The sequence below is a fragment of the Maylandia zebra genome, linkage group LG17 (genome assembly GCF_041146795.1).
Source record: "Maylandia zebra isolate NMK-2024a linkage group LG17, Mzebra_GT3a, whole genome shotgun sequence".
In the NCBI taxonomy this organism is placed as follows: Eukaryota; Metazoa; Chordata; class Actinopteri; order Cichliformes; family Cichlidae; genus Maylandia; species Maylandia zebra.
The window spans coordinates 38307147-38325079 of record NC_135183.1 but is presented as its reverse complement, the minus strand read 5'-3'; the positions used below and the strand labels follow the sequence as shown (position 1 = coordinate 38325079).

General features: G+C 43.0%; 1 protein-coding gene across 3 annotated transcripts in view; it reads left to right on the top strand.

Moving 5' to 3' along the window:
* anos1b (anosmin 1b) overlaps nucleotides 1-17933 on the top strand; it is a 54335-nt gene that overhangs the window by 18427 nt on the left and 17975 nt on the right. For 2 of the 3 annotated variants that reach the window (XM_004553839.3, XM_004553837.3), the window contains exons 3-4: nucleotides 16746-16808; nucleotides 17453-17660. In XM_004553839.3, coding sequence (XP_004553896.2) covers nucleotides 16746-16808; nucleotides 17453-17660 — 271 coding nt within the window. The remainder of the gene's footprint in view (nucleotides 1-16745; nucleotides 16809-17452; nucleotides 17661-17933) is intronic. The other variant, XM_004553838.3, reaches the window with a different exon arrangement.

Below are 17933 nucleotides of genomic sequence, written 5' to 3'. Positions count from 1 at the left end.
GATGCATCTGGAACTTCAGTTGATCTATCTGCAATTCGCCAAAACCTCATCAGAAATGGTCTCAGTGGAAGGGTGGCTGTCAAGAAGCCATTCTTAAGGAAGTGAAACAGGGGAAAAGGCTGCAGTATGCCAAATTACACAAGAACTGGACTAAAACTCAGTGGCAGCAGTGGATATGGAGCGATGAATCCAAATTTGAAGGAGGAGGTGTGGAGAGAGGTAGAACAGCCAGTGTCTACAGCCTTTAGTGAAACACGGGGGAGGCTCTGTCACGATTTGGGGCATTTTTCAGCCGGTGGTGTTGGTGATCTTCTCGAAATTTAGGGGAAATGTGAATGCAGGAACGTATTGTTGGATTTTGATGCACCGTGCAAAACCATCTGGACAGTTTCTTTGACAGTGGTCACTGCAGTAAAGAGAAACGTTTGTGCAGTGCTCTCTTAGAAAAGTGTACTATAAGGACGGTACAAAGATAATGATTCTTTGCTATAAGTAACAAAACATGAAAAATGTCCTTCAAATAACCTTCCATCACGACCTTTTACTCACTGACCGTAACTCACTCTCGACTTCTCGAAAGACTAACTTTTTATTGATGCGTTTTCTGAACTCCTCGTTCGAGTTCAGACAAATCGAAAAGCCTCAACCCAGCTGGAAGCACACCTGAGCAGTATTTCACTTCTTACGACATTTCCAAGCTTTGCTACAAATTCACAAGACAGTTGGATAATGGAAAAGGTACAAACAGGCACAGCGAGAGGCCTTTTCTGTATAGCGTGTATTTCAGTCGAGTGTGTATGCGTTTGTAATGGGGTCAGTGGGGGTTAGTGTCAACAGCAGCCAAGAGCCCCCACTGAAAGCTCAACCACCAGACCGTTGCAGGGGATACCACGCTGAGCGAAACATCAACTTTCAACTACACTTACCCCCGCCGTCACCTCAAACAAAAAAACACAAACAGATATTGTTCCTTTGACCTGCCCACACTAATCCCTTCCTTTGTCTCGACTTCTCCAGTTCTTCCCAGTTTGCTGCTTCTACAAAGAAACATCCTATCGTTTCAGAAAATATGAAACAGAAGTTTAAAGCCACGTCTTTGTGTTTTGCTGTTGTACACGTGTGAATACCGGCACGGCATTGCGCTGTAATCGAGGTCCAGCGGCAGTCTCTCAAACTGGCCGGCGGAGGTCGACGCAGTTTTCCTCTCAGACAGCGTGATACTGCACAGACGTGCACCGTGTCTCTTCATGCTTGTTTGAATTGCAAAGTTATTAATTCTTACTGTTTTACAGCCTGTTGAAAGTGGATACAGCCCAATTTGTAAAAGTCACCGCAGTAGGCCAAGCAAAATAAATTAGAGCAGAAAAGCACATATCCTAGTCCTCTGCCGTAATTGCCAAGATTAATCAAAATAACGAATTGCATAGCGAAAGAAGTCCAGCAGTGTTTAATGCACTCAAGGTGTGCGTATTTGCTAACTGGATGTTTGAGAGATGTTCAGACTTTGCTGCTTTTTATTGATTATGCACCCGGGGAGCGTTGCACGCTGCACAGTTTACGTCTTGTTGCTTCACAGGTTTTTGCTAAAAATGAAGAGAACTCTAGTCTGCTCTATTCTGGTTTGATGTTTAACCCCTGATCATGATAACGGGTTACTGTGAGATACAGAAAGACAGATAAGGATCGCTGAGAGTGATTTGGTCACACCAGAGACTCCAGTCGCTGTAATGTGAGACGGTCTCTATTATTGTTCTCGCTGAAACGTCTCAGCAACATTCAATATATCCACATGACTCTGGGGATAATCTGACTTCTCCTCAGAAAAGGTTGCAACAATGCAGTACTGTTTATTTTTAATAACGTACGTTCAGGATACATATATATATCTATATCTACACACATACTGAAAAATCACAGTGAGCCCGACAAAGTCCTTTCCTCTAAAAAAGAGCAGAAACATATAAAAATGGTTTCTTTCACTTTACAAGTATGTAGGTTTCAAAATCTCAGCAGGTATTTGCTGTCAACTTGACTGTGGCGTTTATGACACATCACGAAGGCGATAAAACATACTCATGAGCACGTGCAGTATGTGTCTTGATGCATGCTCAGTCATCCAGGTAAGTAAATCCCAAAACGTTGATTCTCCGGTGTTGCTTCAACAGCTGCTCTTGTAGAAGTAAGCAGCTACCACACATGTGAGGTTTTGTCTTGGTTGAGTGCTGCAGTTACTGCTCGTACAGTTAGCTTTTGTGGGCAGAAGTAAATTCTCAATGCATCCACACAGACACAACCTTCTTAATTGAAAGCTGCAGTTAAATGAAACCTGATCTTAAAAGCCAGCATCATGTGTGCCTTCAGAAACTGCTTTTTGTCCAAAGACACGCATGAATTGATGATCCCAAATTGGCTGTAGGTCTTAGTGTGGGAGCGAACGATCGTCTGTGTCTCTGTGATGTCCCTGGGATAGGCTGGTGACCTGTTCACAGTGCACCCTGCCCCCTGGGATGGAGCGCGGCTCCCCCACGACCCTAAATTGGATAAGTAGTGAAGAAAACAGACAGATGGACACTGTTAGGATTTGTACTCTGCGCTGGATAAACTATGTGATGTTACACTGATCTGAAATGTTCTTATTAACCAAAAGCAGTTATAGCCAAAATATAAGCTGACATTAGCTGATATTGTAAAACCGAATCGGTCACGTTTCTATATTCAGCTGCGGTCTAGATCATTTCACTCTGAGAGAAAAAAGAATGAGAAACTCAGAAGGGAGGAAGTAGCAGGGAGTCCACTGGTCGTTAGCCGTTGATCTGTTGAAGGAAAAACATGCCTCTGAATGTCTGATTTCAGGCGCTTTCTCTCGGGAACTACATTTTCTTGTGCTTATAAACCCAATTTTAGGGTTATTAGGTAGGCAAATCTAACAACAATGACTCAGTCTTAACCTTCAACGTTCGACCGGAGGATCTCATAAAGCCTTTTGGCAGTGTAGCATGCTCAGTAACTTTTGATGGAGACTTTTATGGAACAATTTGGGACTAATGTTTGTCTCCCTTCAGCTGCTTTTTCACTCCCTAATGCAAAGCTGAGCAAAGATGGACTTACTGACATTCAGCATATGTAACACAGTCTGTCTGCTCACGCAGCATACTCCCATCCATAGGAGTGGGTGCTTGTCTTTTTCACAGTACTCTATATTTCTCAGAAGTTGTAGCTCCGGTGAGCTGAGGCCTTTTTACACAACAAACACAAAGGAATAAAAAAATGTGATGAAACAAGATCACAGGTAAAGGAATGCACCTCAGTAGAGCTTCATATATATCTGTGTGTTGCATACGTCTCTCTGTCGGAGACAAACACCAACCAGGCGGATGCTGCCATAACACACATGGTTTGTGTCACACCGTCAGTGCGCTCTCTTTCATGGGAGCTCACAAAAACTAAACTACAGCCCTCACTCAATTCCTCTATCTTTCTATTTCCTGCTTTTATCTCTCACTTCTCACACACACACACACACACACACACACACACACACACACACACACACACACACACACACACACACACACACACACACACACACACACACACACACAAAAATGTTGGGTATTCATATCTTGTCTAGCCCCTTACCCCCAAATGAAACCCTGTCACTAAAACCACATTTTGAGTCTCAAAAATGCCTTCAAACTCGTTGGGACCAGGATTTTGGTCCCCATAAGTATAGTAAGCTTCCAATTTTTGGGCCCCACAAAGATATGAGTACACACTCACACACATACACATACATATTGCAGATGTAGTAATGTGTACCAGGTGTTTAAGACAGTAGGATGTCTAACAATAAACAGATCTGGTGAGGAACAAAGGAGCTCATTTATATTGTGATCATCCCATCATTCTTCCCATCTAATTTATTGCTCTGAATTTACATGACTTTACTGCAGTAGGTCTGTCTGTCTGTCTATCTATCTATCTATCTATCTATCTATCTATCTATCTATCTATCTATCTATCTATCTATCTATCTATCTATCTATCTATCTATCTATCTATCTATCTATCTATCTATCTATCTATCTATCTATCTATCTATCTGTCTATCTATCTATCTATCTATCTATCTATCTATCTATCTATCTATCTATCTATCTGTCTGTCTATCTGTCTGTCTATCTGTCTGTCTGTCTGTCTGTCTGTCTGTCTGTCTGTCTGTCTGTCTGTCTGTCTGTCTGTCTGTCTGTCTGTCTGTCTGTCTGTCTGTCTGGCTGTCATAAATTATAAGAGCTGTGGCAGATTTACATTTTTGTACTTGTTCCGTACTCCAGCATCTCCTGGTGTTTCCTAAAGCAATTCTCCAGGTCAGGTGGGATTTGTAGAGACTCCAGTACATTGCAGAGCATTCGTGAAAAATTGTAGACACATTGCAGAATTCACATTCGCTCCATTACAGTTTTTCTCAGTCGCTTTGGTGCATTTCTCACAACAGAATTGAACTCTCCACCACTACTAAGGCACTTCTCAAAACAATTAGTGCAAACTGCAAAACATGGTGGATAACTTGCAAAAGTGAGTCACTCCATCAAAAAGAAAAGTCAGGTGTCCAAAATAAGTTGTCAATGCATCAACAACAAATCCCTTGAGCAAAACAGACAATACATTCATCAAAAGCAAGTACTGATACCAAACAAAGTGTCAGGGCTGTCACAATTACAAGTCATTAGACCAGCACCTTTGGTCACAAAATCACATGGTCTGAACATGTTCCCATTGTGACGGATGTCTTTGTAGGTGCTTCCCAATGACATGTCAAGTCCGGACCGCATGCATGGCATGTTGAAAACCATAAATTGTAAAGGACAATCAAGACACTCCATATGCACTCTTGATAATATTTAATTGAAACTGTTCACAGCATTGTGCAAACTGGGGAAATACAGTAAATCAAACATTTTACAGCAAACAAACTCACCTAGACAGTAAACCTCACTGCAGTAGTTACGACTCAAAAAAAACAAACTGAAAAACAGACACTGCTGCATATCAATCATTGATATCTAGACGCTCCTGTCTGTCTGCCCACATATTTGCATCAACATCACAGCGTATGTCAGCTCTATCGATGCATCGGGGAAAGTATCTTCTGGAGTGTCGAATCCACCCTCTGCAGGACTCTGCTGTGATGTCATCACAAGCTGCATCCATAGCTGCTAGCAGGGTCATTTGGGTATGTGGATGCCTGTCATATACCTTCCACCTCCAGGAAGAGAAAAACTCCTCAATTGGATTCAGGAATGGACTGTAAGGAGGAAGAAACTCCATAAGCATCCTGTCGTGTGCTGCAAACCACTGCCTGACTACAGCAGAGTGATGGAAGCTTACATTATCCCAAACCACTACATACATTGTCCGATTGTCACCAGGATCATCCCTTCCATTTTGTGGGATCAGGTCCCTATGAAGAGCATCCAGAAAAGCCAACAGGTGTTGTGAATTGTATGCACCAATACGAGGAATATGGGTGTGAACACCATTCTCTGAGATTGCGGCACACATTGTAATATTCCCTCCTCGTTGGCCTGGGACATCAATGGTGGCTCTTTCTCCAATGTGATTCCGTCCACGCCGTCTGCCTTTTGCGAGATTGAATCCCGCTTCGTCAAGATATACAAACATGTGCAGGGGTTCCCTGGCCTCCAACTCCAGGATATGCTTTACAAAGGATGAGAATCAGACAGGTCTGTAATGGTGCATTTGGCAGAACAGATTGTACAGTTGGAATTGTACATAGGATTACAGTAACATGCATAAATGTAGGTTGAGTACATGGCCTAAACTGTTACAGTGAACAGAGGTACATATGCGAACATGTGTTACCTGTACATACTGGTGACGGAGCTCCTTCACTCGATCACTGTTCCGTTCAAATGGCACTCTGTACAATTGCTTCATGGACATTTCATTCCGTCTGAGGACTCTGTCTATGGTGGAAATTGATATTGACTGAATATTTCCGAAGATGGTGTCATCGTTTACGACAGTTCTTTGTATTTCTCTCAGTCTCAAAGCGTTGTTTGCAGCCACCATTGCACAAATTCTTTCCTCTTGCTGCGGAGTCATAAGTGGACCTCTTCCACCTCCTCTAGGTTGTCTGGCAGTCCTTTTTGAGATGCAGATGGGAAAACACACACATGTAAGCGCAAACATGCTTACAGTGATTGTCACAGGACTATCATTCAAAACTCCTTTCTTTACAGCATTACTGTATTGTACCACAGCACACTATGCCACACCTGGGCCAAGTCTGCGCTTCAGTTACAGTACGTCTATGTGTAAGGATCTGTAAGGTCATGTCCTAATGCAAGTCTCCTGTATGACTATGAAAGTGCAGAGCAAATTAGTTTGTGCTGCATACTGTAACTAGATTACGGTGTGCTCACCTGTTTTCCCGACGAAATGTCTGGATGATAGAACTTACAGTAGTTCTCCCAACATTTGGCTGCACCCTTCGACCAGCCTCGGCCATTGTGAGGCCATGGTTTATCACATGATCCACAAGTGTTGCCCTGATTTCGTCAGGAACGTGTCTATGTGGTTGGCCTCTTCTCACCCGGTTTTGTCCTCGTCCTCCACCGATCCTCACTCCTCTTCCACGAGGCTGACGTTCCATGTTCTGCTGTTTTGTAGATTCAGTATGCACCTCATGCCAATCCTGTCTGTTGGTTTACATTACAGTATATATGTACTTGTGGAGTGGGGGATGCTGTGCCGCGGTTCACCTGTGACTGGGTAGGAGAGGCTTTTCATTGGTTGCAAGTAGGAGTGACACACACCAATTTTCATTAGTGTGAGATAAGGTTCACCTGAGACATGTAGTTTATGGAGATTTTCATGGGAACTCCTCCAAAATAGGGTTTTCAAAATGGGTGTATGAATCGTTTGACAAGCTGTTCAGCAATTTTGAGTGCACTGACACAAGCAATGCAATGAAGACTATTAGTTGTAAGGACAATGACTATTCAGCCGGTACAAGTATGAATAATTGTGACATTCATGATGAAAGAAAGGAGATAGTGATGAATAGGAAGTCAAACGTGACCATTCTTTAGATATTTGTACTCACTCAACTGCTTCATGTCCAAAGGCATTTGCCTTTGGACGCAGTGAACGTGAAACCGCCACAGGGTTGTGCCAAAACGACTACATGTTGTGGTGGTTGAACTAACTGTTGTGCAATGTTTAATTCTGTTGTGAGAAATGCACCAAAGCGACTGAGAAAAACTGTAACTGCCATGTACCCACAGATTTGAGTAAGAGCTATCAGTCTGTCGCTGTCCGGACCAGATGAGGTGCCCTTCCCTTCCATCACGTCCTTTAAGTTTCATATTCTCCCCCCTGCAACCCGGAGACTTCCAGAGAACACTGCAGGATGGGTTATACATGTCATGGGAATCATGCCACCGAATTGCTAGCTGGCATCATATCTGGAGCCTTTCTGTGTGAAGTTTGCACCTTCTCCATGTCCAAAGACACAAGTTAATGCATGCATGTTAGATTGACTGGCAAATCCAAACGGGCTGTGTGTGAACATAAACGGTCGTCCTCTCTGTGTTAGCTCTACCTGTCTGAGGACTATGGTAAAGGGTTCACTTATCAAATAGTTGACTCCACGGTCCAGTCTGCAGGACTCTTCCTTTCTCCTCCTTAGAGTTTAGAGGAGATCCTTCTGTCTTGCTTACTTTGGAAGTGCAACAGCTGCAAACAACAGCTTATATAAGCCTCCATGTCCTTTCCTGGCAACATTTTGATATTCAGCTCTTTTCCACTTTTCCCACAGTCATTTCCAATCACCCATCCTGGCTGTGCCAACACGTCAAATAGCTGTCAAGTCGAGAGTTGCTGGTTGGTACATATATAACATGTACTTGGCTAAAAGAGTTAACTCTATCAAGCTGTCAAATTAAATAGTTTAACCACCACCAGGCAGCAAACACGTGAGTGTTATTGTCCATGCTTTATTTGTTAGTCCAGCATCTGTTCATTGGGAAAAAGCAAAGAGAGGGTTAGGGAATGGGAAAAGGGAGGAAGTTCTGGTAGTATTCAGTCAGAGGTCCTTTGTGGGCACATGTGCTTCGAGAGGTGAAGAAGTTAAACACTAAACTAACTACAAGCATTCGTCTTTTTTCGCTCCTATGCTTCATACCAGTCTCTTCCCGTTTCTCTATCATCTTTCTTGCAGCCCTTTCCCTCCTCCCACAAGCTGCCGTCTTAAGTTAGCTCTCATTGTTTTGCATGTTTTTCCAAAAGTCTGGAAAAAGTCTAACATGCTTTTCAATGGGATTTTTGGAATTTGTTCCACTGCTTTTCACTCAAATGCCACAAAGCCCGTAGTGTGTGTGCACATGTGTGCATGCACGTGTCAGTATTTAGATAATAAAGAAAGAATCCTCCTGTCTTCTGAAGTGATTTGCAGACTTTCATTTGACAATACACCTTTAACCTGATGACAGACAAGTTATTATGTGTCTTAGCAAGGTTTGTCATTAAGAGGGCCGAGTCTAGCACAGGTAAGCTTTGCTGGAAATCAGCTTGGTTACTTTCAGGTGAAAACTTCAAGAGGGTGCTATTTTTTACCTGGAAAAAAGCCTTCAAGTTCCTAAAATAGCTGATGATTGAAGGTGATGCAAACTGATGGCGCTTTAATGTCTTTAACAGGATAAAGATACAAAGCACTCTCTCTCTCTTGCACTGGGGATTCAGTATAGCTCCGTTAAACACATTTACATATTTATTTATAAATTATAGAGTTCATATCAACTTTAATTTAAAACTGTGTAAACGGTCAACTAAATCACCCAAATTCTATTCACACTGTAAAGCAATATGAACAATCAAATGAGGGCATCCAGTTTTGCGTTGGGATGAGTCTTGCTGCTGTGGTTTCGGGTCCACGTGTCCCATTAGAAGTCTAGAGTGATAAAACATTTCTAATGATGGATGTGGCGTCCTCCAGGATAACAGTTCCCCCATCCACAGGACGCGAAGACTCACCGAGTGGTTTGGTGAATATGAATATGGTGTGACTCATACACTGTGGACTCTGAACCCAGCTGAAAGCCTATGAGAAGCTGTGGAAGATTTAAGATGGTGCTCTCCACCTCCATCAACTGAAAAGCAAATGAAGGAAATATTTGGGGAGAACGGTGCAGAAGGAGAGTCAACGCCAGGTTGCACTGAATCACTTTGTGTTGTTTTTTCCTTGAGTTAGTCACCTGTGTCTTTGTACCACAGGTTACAGCGAGCTAAATAAACTCTGAAGAGCCGATGACAGGATGAGCACATAAATAAGCAGCAGCAGTTTTCCACGTTGCCTCCCCTGCACTAGTGCCTGTGTGCAGAGTGAGCACATCTGGTGGCTGTCTTTCTTTTCTCTGTCACTCTCGCCCTCCTTTTTTTTTCTGGACCTGCTTCACTGTTTGTCTTTCATCTCCACTCTCCTTTTCAACTGACACTCACTTCTCCCCCTCCTCCGAAACCACATCTCTCCCATTTCCTCTCCACCCTCTTGCCGAGTGCGGCTGTCATCCCTCTATTGTGGCAGGTGAGGCCGTAAAACAGCGGGCGAGACCGGAGGAGGGCTGAGAGACGAGGTGTATGCGTGTGTGATTAATTATTACAGAGATATGTGAAGAGCTCCTCTGCAAACTATGCGCACACATGGACACCTAGACAGTCATTAATCTTGGCTTTGTTACAGCGTGTTGCTGTGTTAAACAGTAACATCGCTGACCTCTGACCTGAGCTGCGTCTGCTGCGTTCTCTCTCTCACACGTAACTCATCATGTGGCCTTCAAGTCCTACAGTGTCCCTTTGCCTTCCAGCTCCTCTTATACAAATACAGTGGATGCATGTTTCAGTGATTTATTACATTTAAGGAATATTTGAGTGTTTAAGGTGTGTAGCTCCTTCATGCCACACGTTTCCAGCTTCGGTCCATTAGTCTCTGAGTCCTGTGCCTGGTTTTCATACATGGATTTAATTGTGGGATTTTTTTAGCTTCGGATCTTCGTTGTGGATCTTATGTCATGGATTTGAGTCTTGATTTATCTTTCGTGTTGCAGATCTTCTAGTAATGTGTTTTGGTTCAAGTCTTTTTTTTACTTTTCACTCCTTCTTTGCACTTTTAGCTTCCTCTTGTTTTTCTGTTAGTACCGATTTTATTGTCCCTGTTGTCATGTCTGATGTGATGCTTCTTATCTCTGTGTTTCATGTTCATTTCATATCCTGTGTCAATTTTACTTCCTGTCTCCCTGGTTGGTCTCACCTGTATGGAAGCCCGTTTCTGCCACAAAAAACAAAAACAGTATCCTTAACTCGACATTTTGAGTTATTTTCTTGAAATTTCAACTTGTTAGCTCGAAATTTTGAGAAAAGTAACTCGAAATTTCGAGTTAGCTCTGCCAATCAGTAATCTACGTGAATGAGGTCATTGTCTTGTTACCTGGAAGGATATGGCGGAGAGGAACGAGCACTCAAAACCGGATCGCAACAAACTGGCGCTTTTGAGAGTACGTTTGCTGTGATTCAGCTAATAACACAAGGATTTCATCATTTGTGAAGCCACACTGAAAATACTGAAAATACAATTTGTACATTCATGACTGGCTGTAAAACTGGTAGCTTAGCTGTAGCATTTGTAGCTGATGGCTTCAGCTTCCGGGTAACAAGGAAATGACGTCATTCATGTAGATTACCGATTGGCAGCGCTAACTTGAAACTTTGAGTTACTTTTCTCAAAACTTCGAGTTATGGATACTTTTTTTGTGACGGAAACGAGCTTCCATACACCTGTGTTAATCACTTTCACCTGCATTCTATGCGTCATCCTCCCATCAGCCCCCTGTGTATTTGTGTGTGTGTGTATTTAGATGGATAGGTAGACAGATAGTTGGTCCTGGCTTGTCTGTCTGTCTCTTGGACTTAGTTAACCTTTTAACTCCTGCGTTAGCCTCAATACATTGGCTCGCTTAAGTAAGTCTTCTTCCTGCGCCCTGCATTTGAGCCCTAATCCCTCCACACAGTGTGGCAGTCTGTGTGTATCTAAGCTACACTATATGGACAAAAGCACTGGGCCACCTGCACATTACACTTACAGGAGCTGGTCAGCCATTAAACTCCAGAGGCACACTTTTTGTGTTGGCTTTAATCCCACAGGACATTTGATCAGTGCAGTCACTGAGTATGCAAAGGGTTTGCTGCTTTTATGCACCGTGTACCTCCCGGTTTATACATCCATCTCACAAGCAGCAGACTACCGGTTCAGTCCTGAGAGGAGACACAGTTTGGGTTTCATCAGTAAACATCTGCCAAATCAAACACGCAGAGCTACCAGCTGTGTGATTGTGCTTCCTAAACGCTCGCAATAAAATCACTTGAACTAAACATTAAATATCTAGGAGGGAAGAAATTTCATGCATCTTATTATTTGGGGATCTTTTTAAAGTGACCCATTCCTTCACAAATGTTAGGCAGAGTGCCTGGGTAGCTGGTTGATTTTACACACCTGTGTGACTGAAAACATCGGAATTCAACAAGTGGAAGAGACTGTTTAATAGTACAGAACAATATCAATAACAGCCAGTTTAAAATCACCAATTAACCTGAACCCATTAACCACATGTCTCTGGGCCGTGGGTGTAAACTGGAGTACCCAGAGAGAGTATAACTCCACAGAGAAAGGCCACAGCCAGCTGGTGGACTCAAACCTGGAACTTTCTTGTGCTAACGTTGTGCCACCGTGCTGTTATCTATAACACTGGAAAAAAATGTTAGAATATGATAAAAGACATGGGTTGGAGTATTTAAGACGGCCCTAAAAACCATCTGTTGAGCTCTGCACTTTCACCACTGCAGATCCACATCAGCAGCATCTTTGCCAGCAACATCTGCCACCATGGTGGATAACATGGAGCCCAGTGTGAGTGTCATGGACGTGTGCTTAGCTCCATGGTTTTCGGTTCCTAAGCCCGAGTTCTTATTGCCTTTTTGACTAGTGAACAACAACTGCGGTTAACATCCCAAACTCTGTTTTGCAGGCATGCCCAACATGCTTTCAAATGATATATAGCTCTACTGGAGTAGCAAGTTATCCTGCTATGATTATTTTACTGGCTGCACTCTTGCTACATTTGTGTTCTCAGTTTTGTGGCAGATGTGCATGGCACAACATTACATGTAGGATTTAACTGTGTATTTATTCACGAGCGGTCACGACAGCAGGTAGCTCTGCGTGTTTGATTTGGCAGACGCCTTCCTGATGCAACCCCAAATTGATTTCTTCTCCTGGGACCAAACTGGAAGGTCTTGCTGGTAAAATGAATGTGTAAACCACTACAGTATAGAGCCGCTGTGCTCCAGACCGAATCAACCTTCTACACTCGACTACAGTGATATTTATTGCAGGAGAAGAGGATAAGTTGGAGGATGAACGAGAGGGGAGAGGAATAATGGCACAGAGATTGGAGCAGAGGTCATGTGGGAGAAAAAAAGAGCGATAATGTGAAGACAATGGATGGAAAGAACAAAAGAACAGAAAGGATTATAAAATAAGTGGCTTAGAAAGGGAGAGAAAAACAGGAGCGAGTAATAAATGGGAGAAGGGGAATGAAAAATGTGATATTTCTGTTACTGATCAGCGGCAGCAAGGAGGGGGTGGGCTGGGTATGGAAGTGGTGCTGGAGTGTGTGTGTGTGTGTGTGTGTGTGTGTGTGTGTGTGTGTGTGTGTGTGTGTTTGGGGAGATTTTGACAACCATAAGCTCAGAGCAGCACGTGGTTGAGTGAAGAGACCCCTGGGAGCTCTGTGAAGAAACACATCAAACTTAAGGATCTAGTTACATTTGTGTGTGTGTGTGTGTGTGTGTGTTATTTTAGTGTCTCCTCACCCTTTCTGGAGTACATCATTAACTAGCAAAGGAGAAAAATCACCGATGAAATAACTAATGAGTAATTCTTCTTGCCTTAGATTTTCTTTGCAGACAAAAGCTTCGAGGTGGCTGCTGAGGTTTGAGGTTTGCTTCTTCGAATAATGACTGAAGTGTTCGAACACGTTTTAGTGTAAAGAGAACCGACCATCACATCACAATTCAGTGAGCTGTTCTGAATGCAAACCCAAACAGAACAAGTAGAAAAAATGAGATTTTTGCCACAGTGTTGATAAATTGAGAGGTCGGTCTGTGTAACATGTTTCCTCCCATTCCAAGATCTCAGGTCAAAACAACTGCATCTCTTGATTCCCCATGTAAAACCACACAGAGGTGACAGATAGACAAATTGTGTGCATCAACTCACAACCAACTCTCTTAAAAGAGCAATTTATCACATTTATTCGCTCCCCATAAAAGCACGTCGCAGCTTCCGTACACAGACTCCCTCTGCCTGCGCGAAGCCGTCAGCCATTTACATTTACTCGTGTTAGTCGAGTGAAGAAAATCCAATATTTCAGCGAAAGAAGAAAAAAAAAAGGCTGAATGTTGCAGGGTTACAAATTTTATAATAATTACAATAATTTACAAAAATGAAAATATTAACATAACTTAGCTGAAGGCTGAAACTGGCGGTTATCTTTTTTAATTAGTCACTTTACCTGATTATTAGCCAGTTAATGAAAACTCCAATTGTTGACTAATTGTCGTTGCATCCCTGATCAGTATTCTTCTGTGATATGTGACATTAGCAGGAAGAGGTTAATGACTTAAAGACAGGAAACCAATGCACACATGTGCTCACTGACTCATATGAAGCATTTGAGCTCCAGGTTTTGTAACGCTGCAGATATGATTAATAAAAGGAGATTTTGAAGATCCAACCATCAAGTCGAAGCTTCGAATTTGTTCTTTCTTAAATTGACACTTTCGTCTTTTTTTTCACATCCACGAGCATCACTCGACAGATGAGTCAAGTTAAAAATAAACCCAGTCTAGACGAGCTTTGTACAGAAGACATTTTCATCCAGGGGTAGCCATTAATTTGTGCAAAGATAAACTTCTGATGCCATTTCATTAATTCTGTTTCTCCTTCTGGAATCAGTGAGTTGGAATAAACCGGAGGAGTGATTGAAGCCAGGCACGCCGGGGAGTTGAAGGAGACAGACAGACAGAGAGAAAAGAGAGACTGAGGGGGGGTGAGGGTGAAACCGCAGTTTTTATACGTTGTCTGGTTTTAATTTGGTAAGAGCCATCATTCACCAGTTCACTGAGGTGGCAAACCAGATGAGTGCGTGCTTCTGGAGCGTGTGTTTCTTTACAGTCATGGACACTGAGATCTGCTTCTACAAATCTTAAAACCATCTGACACTTTGTTATTTATTATTTGTCTTGCTAATATTTCTTTAGTCCTCAGCCATTTTCAAGGAATAGCTTGGGAAATGTGCTCATTCTCCTCTGGCGTAGAGGAGAGGTTACACTCTAGCAGGTCAGGCTGGATGTGCAGGGAGGCTGGAAACAGCTAGCATGGTGTAGGTAATGAAGTGAGATTGCCAACACGTCTAATGCTCATTAACCATCTCTCAGTGAGTTTGAGCAACAATTTGCTGCTCTGTGAGTCGTTCTGGAGCTCAGGAACGAAAAAGACACTCCTCTGTGCCAGAAAGAGTCGGTAATGGATTGTGCATGAATTACAGCAGATGTTGTCATATCTGCAGGTGTAGGTGTGTGGCAGGCAGTGTTATGGACCCAAAACGTAGGACTCAGCAACGCAGAACTGAACTAAAAATCACAGCGTCAATGCTGAAAAAACAGGCAACAAAAACAACAACATAACGTCACAAAACAAAATAAACTGACTCACTGACAGAGAGGGAAACCAAACAGTCGGAACCACTACTTACAATAAGGGAGTGACAATACAGTCCCGATCTGATGTTTAAGAACAATTGAAAAATGTCAGAAAATCCTATTTTGCATGGTTGGATCTTAACAAGGTTCCAAGTCGAGCTTCAACATGCAGCAAGAAGAAATGGGAGTGAGACAAAACATGTTTTTGAGCAATTTATTAAAAACAACTGTTAAACTGAAACAGGCTGATCTACAGCTGATCAACAGTTTAGGACCACTTGCCTTTAAAAGGTGAATCTGTGGATTCATTGTCCTTTTCTGTCAAGTAGTCACACTTTCATGATGGCAAAGGCAAAAACTTTCCCTTTTTTAAACGTGATCGGGTTGTTGAACTGCATGAGCAGGATCTCTCACAGCACGCCATCGCTGCTGAGGTGGGACGCCGTAAGATGGTCATTTGGAATTTCTTAAATGATCCTGAGGGTTATGGAACAAAAACTCAAGTGGAAGATGCAAAAAATGTCACCAGCACTGAGCCGAAGCTTCCAATCGGCTGTCCGTCAAGACACTGGACGATCCTCGACCCAAATTAAGGCCGTTTCTGGTGCCGACTGCAGCCCCATAACCATCAGACGCATCTGAGACTGAAGGGCTTCAAAAACACAAAAATGTCTTCAAAGGCCTCGTCTCCTTGAACGCCACAGAACTGACCATTTGGACTTTGCAAGCGAGCACCAAGCATGGGACACTGAAAGGTGGAAGAAAGTTTTATTCTCCAACGAGAACAAATGTAACCTTGATGGTCCTGATGGTTTCCAATGTTACCAGCATGACAAGCCGACCCCACCTGAGATGTTTTCTACGCTCCACAGTGGAGGGGGCGCCATAATGATCTGGGGTGCTTTTTCCTTCAGTGGAACAACGGAGCTTCAGGAGGTGCAGGGGCTTCAAACGGCAGCTGGCTGTGTCCAGATGTTGCAAAGAGCATCCCTCATGACTGAGGGCCCTCATCTTTGTGGTAACGACTGGGTTATTCAACAGGACAACACTACAGTAAATATCGCCATAAAGGACAAGGCACTTCTTCCAGGAGAGTAACATCACTCTTTTGGACCATCCTGCATGTTCCCCTGATATAAATCCAATTGAGAACCTTTGGGGATGGATGGCAAGGGAAGTTTACAGAAATGGACAACAGTTCCAGACAGTAGACGCCCTTCCCCTTTCTTCTTGTTGCATATTGAAGCTCTACTTGGAACCTTGTTAAGATCCAACCATGCAAAACGATGCATTTTTTGCCATTTTAAACTTTTGATTGAGACTACATATACACACAAAGGATAACGAACGGGAACGGGTCACAGGTGGGAACACAGCTGACACTAATCAGATTGACGCACGAGTTAGAGACTATGAAACTAACAACAAGATGGAGACATGCAAACTTGACACGAGGACTGGGAGACACAAAACACGAGGGGATAAGAGATAAACAGATACGAAGACAAGAGTGACTAAACATGAAACGTGGAACACGGGGGAGGCGGAAAAAGAAACATAAAGGCTGGATGACAAAACCAAGATCAGAATATACAAATACTACACAATGCAGAGACACAACAATAAGAACCAAAACCAGGAACGTCAGCTGAACTTTAGAATATTAAATAAACCAGAATCAAATGGTCCAAATACATAAACCCTGCATCACGGAAACATTACAGATGTTTAATTTGAATCTTTACAGGTGTTAGCAGGTTCGATTTGGATGGAGCCTCCAGCTTTTGTGCTGAGCAGGAATCTACATGAATGTGCTAAAATGCTGAAATGTGCCTCGTGCATATTTTCTTATTTTATTAATTTTTTGTTTTTTTCTGTTTTCTTCCTTTGTGTTGGGTTATGTGTAGTGCCTTCAGCCATGCAAAGAACTGTGGGAAACCAGGAAGGTGGCATCTCCAAAGTCTTGCGAGGTAAGACGGAAACAGTGCGTGGCGTTTTTGTGCTCTTGTGCAAGTCTCGGCAGCCTCGGTGGCATTGTCGTTCTTTGCAGACGCACGCTTTTGTTGGCACCACAAAGCTGTTTTGACCTTGTGCAATAAATGAGCGTTTGTGTGTGTTTTTATAAAGCTTTGTGCACTTCTAGTATACATAGGACACTGTGCAACAGTTTTATGTGCATTTTGTGTGAGTGTGTGTGGCCTGTTTATTTGTAAAGCCGGTTTCTGTGGCTTTCTGAGAGATTAGTTTTTCATCACAATAGCTGAAGCGTGTTACTCGCGGGATGGCTGATTGGCTCGCTGGTTATGAACACAGGGTAATTCAGAGCTATTAGTGAAAGCTTGTGTTTACATTTTCCTGATCTACAGCTGTCTGCACAAACAGAGAAATGCGCACATGCACGCACACGCACGCACACGCATGCACACGCATGCACAAGCACACACATGTAGCTTTTTGGACCAGCCTTTAAACAGACAGTAGGAGTATACCACAGGAAGCGCTTTCACCCTTACTGTGTGTTTTTGTGGCCTCGTGTGTGTTCCTATACACTGTGTGTTATTTCTGTGATGTGTCAACTGTAATAATAATTACACCCACCGTGCTTTACTCTCAGAAGCAGACAGAGTGTGTGACAAGCAGGGAGTTTCTGGCCTCGTTAAGGTCGTCTCGTCAGGGAGACTGCCCTCCGCCTCAGCGAGCCACAGGATTTGCCGCGGCCTGCGTGGAGAGCTGCTCGTCAGACCAGCACTGCCCCTCCCCCAGGAAGTGCTGCTCCAATAGCTGTGGACATACTTGCCAAGCCCCAGCCAATCTGTACAAAGGTAAAGGCAACTTTTGGAGTTTGTGTGAAGCATAATGTGGTAGCTGTTACTGATCGTCCTATCAAGTGGTTTTGATAGATAGACTGTAAATGAGTAATTAGACCCCAGTTATTAGACTTAATAAGGCAAAATGCATCATAGTGTGTGTCTAAGTCGTCCCGGGAACTCCCATAACTGTCCAAATGTTTCTGTGTCATCTAATTGTAATGTCAGTATGTTACTAGTCAAGTGAGTTATACTGATATGTAACAACTAGCTTGTAACCTGGTCTGT